Source organism: Chinchilla lanigera, unplaced genomic scaffold (assembly GCF_000276665.1).
Source record: "Chinchilla lanigera isolate Chin_1 unplaced genomic scaffold, ChiLan1.0 scaffold00063, whole genome shotgun sequence".
Lineage (NCBI taxonomy): Eukaryota > Metazoa > Chordata > Mammalia > Rodentia > Chinchillidae > Chinchilla > Chinchilla lanigera.
Genome location: NW_004955464.1, coordinates 6,695,706 through 6,702,648, shown reverse-complemented (window position 1 = coordinate 6,702,648; position 6,943 = coordinate 6,695,706). Strand labels below are relative to the sequence as shown.

Sequence of the window (6,943 nt, the reverse complement as noted above, 5' to 3'; positions counted from 1 at the left end):
TTTTTTTAGTTTTTCTCCGGTACTGGGAACCGAACTCACGACCTTGCGCTTGCCAGGCAGGCGCTTTGCCGCTGAGCTAAATCCCCAGCCCCTCTAAGAGTTTATCTTGAAAAAAATGTATGGTAAGACTAAACAAGTTTTTACTGCAATATGGTTTAACAATAAAACAACAGAAATACTTTAGGCTCATCAGTAAGGCACAGGTTGAAAAAAAACAAGAATTATCCACACAAAAGAATGGTGTGCAACCTTTTAAAAAAAACCACACGAATTCTTAGTGTAGTAATATGAAATAAATTACAAGATCTGCTGCTAAGTGCAAACAAAACAAGCAAAGTGTAGAACAATATTTTCACTGTGTTTACATCTTAATAAAAAGGAGGTAGGAAATGTATGCATTTGCTTATACTAGTATATTTCTGGAAGAACACAAACTTTTAACACTGCTTGCCTCCGGTAAGAACTGACTGGTTAGAAGATAGGTAAAAAATGGAGGTTTTTTCCACTTTCTTCCATAAACCTCTTTAAACCTGTTGAATTCTGAACCACATGAATACACTGGCTATTTAAAAGTATTTTAATTAAAAACAAAAAAGACATCTCAGAGACTCTTCCCTGTGAGTGAGAAGTTAGCTTACACCTGTATAACTAAAGGAATGATTTCTCTGATGTAAATCACTGGGTTTCACTACCAAAGTTCCATGCAGTTACAGGAAAACCACCACGCTGGAGTTACTGTTAGATGACTCTAGAAAAGAAGCTATATCAAGTCTTATAGGTAGTATACACCCACATGCTTTTCTAAGGTAACTTCTGCCTAAAAAGTTGCATAGGAGTATCTTTCTAAAATATGGGTTTCCTGCTGGGCATGGTGGCGCACACCTGTAATCCTAGTACTCAGGAGGCTGAGGCAGAAGGATCGCTGTGAGTTTGAAGCAAACCTGGGCTACAAAGTGAGTTCAAGGCCAGCCTGAACTGCACAGTGAAACCCTGTCTCAAAAAGACAAATAAATAAATAAACAAATGAGTAAACAAACAAACAAACTATACTTTCCTATTCAAAAATATGAGCTTTATGAAATGAAAACCTGACCAAGTAACTTCCCTACTAAAACTCTTCACACTTTCATAAAACCATCTACTTCCCCAAAGTGGGCATATCAAGTCAGCAGAGATCCCTCATATAATTTACACATTCAGCAAAAGAACAAGTAAACAATGTTATCTGTAACAAAAGTTTTAACAGAAGTATACGGTTTTATTTGTGTTGTTCTGTTTTCTTGAACAGAAACAGTATATCATTAGGCCCAAATATCAAGATTTTCTAACCCAGAGGTTCTTAATTAGGATATATGTCAACTACCAACCATGCATAGGTTTGAAAATCACATCCCAAGAAATTTTGCTACTGAGAAACTGACCAGTGTACATAGGACTAGAACACACACAGGAAAAAGGCTAACATCTTATCCTTATAGATATAAATTCACCCCATCTAATAGTCTTTTTGCAAAAGCTAAGGTACTACTGGGAGGATAAGAAGCATCACTTGAGCCCAGGAGTTCAAAGCCAGCGTCACAGCGAGACCCTGTCTTTTAAGTAAATAAATAAATAAAACTGAGACAATATTTATCATAGGTCTAACATCAGTGTTTCACTTTAACAAAACAGATCATTAACTTTTTATAAATACCTTAGCAAATACTTTCATAGTATATCCCAAGTACTGTACTCTAGGATCAATAGCTGCGTAAGTAGCTAACATTCTTGTATTATGTTGAGCCTGAAAAACAATTACATATTTGAAAGCATTTCATATTTCTTAATCTTACAAATCAAATAAAAACATATAATACATGCTAAATGGAATATATATAAATTTAAATTCTAAAATATTTATTAACAAGTCAAACAAAAATTAACTTTGAACTTGAAGGCAATAGCAAGTTGACTGGTACAACACTTTTTCCTTATATTGTACTTCTGTGGTTGAAATTCTTAAACATGCAAGTACTGTATAGCAAGTAATCTGTAAAGTTTTAAAATGCAAGTGTAATGCCAGGCATGGTGGTACACGCCTATAATCCCAACACTCGGGAGGCTGAGGCAGGAGGACTGCTGTGAGTTCAAGGCCAGCCTGAACTGCATAGTGAGACCCTGCCTCAAAAAAACAAAGAAAAAGAAAAAAAAGTTACCATAGCTATACCTGGTCTATAAAGAGAAACTTACCAATGTATTATATAAACTGATATCACCTTCTAATCCACTTCGCCTGTGTTCGAATTTTACAATAGGCACTTTGGCAGTAGTTATAGGCAAAATGTTTCTTAAACCTGATTGAAAAACAAACAGGAAAAAGTAGGTTATATAATTTTCATAATGCTAAAAAGTATTTCGTTTCAAAGTTAAGATTTAAAAATTTATACCTGGATGTCGCTTAAGAATTTTCGCCAAATTTTCAATTATTTCCTTACAATTTAACTTCTAAAAAAAAGTACAACAAATATACATTAAAATCGGAGTCAATCTGGCTTGTGCACATTCTACTTTACCATAGGCATTTAATACTGATATTCAAAACTTCCAGCCATAATGTGATATGGAGATTTGTTACTCAAAGCAAGTGGTTCATAGACCCACGCCATCAGCATAATTTGGAAACTTAACAGAAGTGCAAAATCTCAGGCCCTTCCCCAGTGTAATGGATCGTAATACTCATGTTAACAAGATCCCAAGGCAATTCAAATGTACACTGAAGTTTGAGAAGCACAAAGATAGGATAATTATTTAATATATAAATAAACAACTAGAGATGGTTTTGGTAAGGACAAAACAGTACAATGATTAAGAACATAGGCTCTAACTTTAGGCAACCTTGAAATCAAATTTTGAACTAAATAGTGATATGATTGATTCTGAACCCCTTTCAGTATCACACTAATATTCTATAAAATCAAACTACAGAATTACTGGAACTACAGAATTACTGGAAGGATTACACAAAACATGTTCATAAAGTATTCAGCAGCAACCCTGGCATAAAATGAAAATTTAAAATCTATGAACTATTTATTATTATGTTGATAAGGGAAAAAGATACTCTTCCTATTTTCCAGGCAACTATTTCCTTAAGGAATTTTTACCTCTACAATTCTTTGCCTACAATTTAAATGTTATTTTTTAAAAATCAGGAATAGCAGAAATGGTACAATAGTGCTAATCAAAACACAAGGAGGGGGGCTGGGGATTTAGCTCAGCGGCATAGTGTCTGCCTGGCAAGTGCAAGGTTGTGAGTTTGATTCCCGGTACCGGAGAAAAAGCCAAAAAAAACAAAAAGAAAACCACAAGGAGCACAGAGGATAAAAACACTGAAGTTAACTGCATTAAGTCTAACATCAGTCTCAACAGTTACCATAAAACCACTTTCGCATACCCCCAGCATACTCCTTTTAGCTACCAGAAAGCAGTAGCCATTGCCTCTTAACTCGGGAATTTCAAGGGAATCATTAGTTACTAATTGATGCACCATAAAATGAACAAAAGATGTAATTTTTTTCTCTTATTATCCAAAGATATAATTATAATAAATTTCTAAAGTTTCAATAATGGCTCATATGGAGTAAAACATTTTATTCTTTTTTTATTGTTTTAACTTTCCAATATGAATGGCACAGATCATAGATAATAAACAAACTTCTTAGTAATTAGAAGCCTGATTATAAAGTTTTACATAGCGGATAACTCTAGATTCAACATGGGCAAAAATTATTTATTGTAATTCTTTTTTTTTTTTTTTTTTTTGGTACCAGCAATCAAACTTGGGACGTTGCACTTGCCAGGCAGGCGCTTGTGTTGCTGAGTTATATCCCCAGCCCTAAAAATTATTTACTAGTCCCTAAAAATTATGGAGGGCAGTCTCTCTCCAATAGATGATAATAAGCAGATGTTACTAAGGAAAACGAACAAAATATTTGCAACTTATATTTTTTTATAGAACAAAAATAGTTAACATCAGAATCAACTTCTTACAGTCCAAAATAAGTTTACAAGGCATCGCTACTATCTTTAGATCTAAGAATTTAAAAACTACTGTTTGAAAACTATTTCAGAAACACACAAGTACACTGTTCTGCTGAATTCTTTTGTAATGTAACAGAGGTTATACTGACACCTCTACAGATGCCAGAAGCATGGTCACCCTAATCTTGCAGGTAGTCCCAGATTTTGAAACATAAACACCAATAGCTATTCTGGTAAAGAGCATCTAAGGACCACCCTCTGTCTTGGTTACTTTTCTCTCGTTGCTGGGACAAAATACCTGATGCCCAAAATTAAGAAGGAAAGGTTTATTTCGCTTATAGTCTGTGGAGGTTTCAGTCCATACTTGGCAGGTTACAAGGCAGAGTGGCACATGGCAGAGAGCTACAGCTCATGGCAGCAGAACACAGCCAAAACAACAAACACAAAAGCCAGGAATGGCCACAAGCAGCCTCTTGCTCTCCCTTACATATGTAAACGAGCCACCCCAGGGCAGGTGCAGCTCTCACACCCATAATCAATCAAACTCTAAAAGCCTGCCCCATGACCACATCAGGCTTTGGGGGGACACCCAGACACAAACAATAACACCCTCCTTTTCTACTTGCTGCTCTGAAGACTTGAGACACCTCTTCCCTGCCCAATTAGTCCCCTTCTTCATTGGAACTGGGACAATCTCATCCTCACCAATGAGGCGCGGTACACAAAGAAAGAAAGGCTAAGTACCACCTTTCACTGCTCAGAATGCACTGGGGGAAGGTCTGCTCTTGGCATCAACTCAGAAAGCTTTCAATTTCAGAAAGTAGTGGTTAAATTCTACAGTACTATGACTACTATATTTCAGCTACATTCTGGGTTTAAAAAATTACAGTGAGAGAATGAGACACAACAGAAAAAGCATGAACTCTGCAGTCAGACAGACCTGCGTACGAAGCCCGGCTCCAACACTTATTAGCTGTGTGAACTAGGGTAAGTCAGTTTATCTCTGAAAGCCTCAGCTTCCTCATCTGTAAAATGAGGGACATAATACCTACTCCAAAGGTGGGTGTAGGAATGAAATGAGAACATGTATGTGTAACTATATACTAGGAACTCAATCAATGTTAGTTTAGCACCCCCCTCCCCCAAGTTTCTAAAACTCATATTTTTTTAAAAAATTTATTTGGTTGTTTTATTTTGAGACAGAGTCTAGCTATGTATTTTAGACTAGCTTTAAACTCACTATGTAGCCCAGGCTGGCCTTGAACTCACCGCAATCCTCCTACCTCAGCCTCCCAAATGCTGGGATTATAGGTGTGCACTACCACACCTGGCTAAACTTGTGCATTTATAACATTCCTTCTATACAAAAAAAGTGAGTGCCCCATAATTAAAATTTACTTTTAGAACACAACCTACTTACAAATTAGATGACTACTTGCATTTTGTATCTATAGTGATAAAAAGGCATCACCAAATAGAAGAGATACGGGAAGAGAGATTTAGCAAGAGCTTCTCACTGGTTTCAATGAAAACTTCCAACATACGGGTATTTTATTTTTTGCCCAAAACTCATTATAAAATACTTATGACCTTGTGGGAGACCAGAGGAGAACTGCCTGATAGGCTTCCTCTGTGAGCACAAAGGAAAAGTTAGTACAGCTGAGATCAGGCTGTTTACTTGGGTATGTACTAGGGGATAATGGAAGGCAGATGAATCTTGTGTTACTTTAATTGCTTGTACCAATGTCTGAATGAAAAAAAGGATGAGCCAGATGCTTAGGGCTCCTCTGCCTACTAGAGGCAAGAGCCTCCTAGCTGCCCACATGTTAAACTGTCTCTATGTCTGTCTCATCCTGGTTTGCCCATAGGTGAGGTGATTAGACTAGCAGGACTAGTTCCCTACAAGTGGGCCTGGGTGAGGAAAGACTGGAGTGAGCTGTTGCCAAAAGGGCAGCACCTGGTACAAGGACTTAGGACTGGAATAGGGCTGATTTGCTACATGACCTGGCTTTTGTACTATAAAGCCACTGAAACATAACCTAAGACTTGAATATATTCTAAACTGAGGGCATTAATGCTTTTACATTTCAAACAATAATACTTCTAATATATTTATACCAAGAATTTTTCATCAATATTACATAGAAAAATAAAAATAGATTCACCATTATAAAAAATAAACTTCCATATTCCTTCCAAACACTAACTTACCTCTGCATTTTCATGGCCTTCCAGGGTCATACAAATATCCAGATCACTATCACGAAATCCAAATCCATTCTTAGAAGAGCCAAATAAGCACAACCTTGCTTTTTCTGAGCAAAGAAAAAAAATTAAAGCTTAAAATTAGCACATAAGAGTCTTATAATATCTACCACATGTAAAACAAGGTAATCAGATCCATTTCTGTATCTTAAATAACCTACCCCTGCAAGATATACTGAGAAGTTCCAGAAAATCCACCTGAAGTCCAGATCTCCTATTCAAGTTCCCATACCCACTAAGTTCAACATGTCTAAACTAAAATATAAATTTCACCACAAACCTACCACTATTCCTGTAATTTGTATTCCTCAGCAAACAGTGTCACTGTTTAGCCAGTTGCTCAGGTCAGAAATATATATGAGATTCTTAACACTCCTTTATCAATCTTTACATCCAATCACTGAGACCTTTAGCTTCTTCCAACAACTGTAAATCCGTCTACGTTCATTCACTGTGAACATCACTGCCCATAGTTATGATTAACATTTGAGAATTTAACTCTTGAAAATAAACCAGTCCCCTGTAATCCCAGTACTTCAGAGGCTGAGAAAAGAGGACCACTGCAAGTTCTAGGCCTGCCTCGACTACATATTAAGTTCAAGCCCATCTTGAACTACATAGCGAGATCTTATCTCAAAAAAACCTAAATAAACTAGTC

At 36.5% G+C, this 6,943-nt stretch overlaps 1 protein-coding gene across 6 annotated transcripts in view; it reads right to left on the bottom strand.

The window, feature by feature from the left end:
- Zcchc11 (zinc finger, CCHC domain containing 11) overlaps positions 1-6,943 on the bottom strand; it is a gene marked incomplete at its 5' end in the record, with an annotated part of 124,257 nt that overhangs the window by 31,958 nt on the left and 85,356 nt on the right. For all 6 annotated transcript variants that reach the window (XM_005398575.2, XM_005398576.2, XM_005398577.2 and 3 more), the window contains 4 exon segments: positions 1,694-1,783; positions 2,230-2,333; positions 2,427-2,484; positions 6,232-6,335. In XM_005398575.2, the coding sequence (XP_005398632.1) occupies positions 1,694-1,783; positions 2,230-2,333; positions 2,427-2,484; positions 6,232-6,335 (356 nt within the window).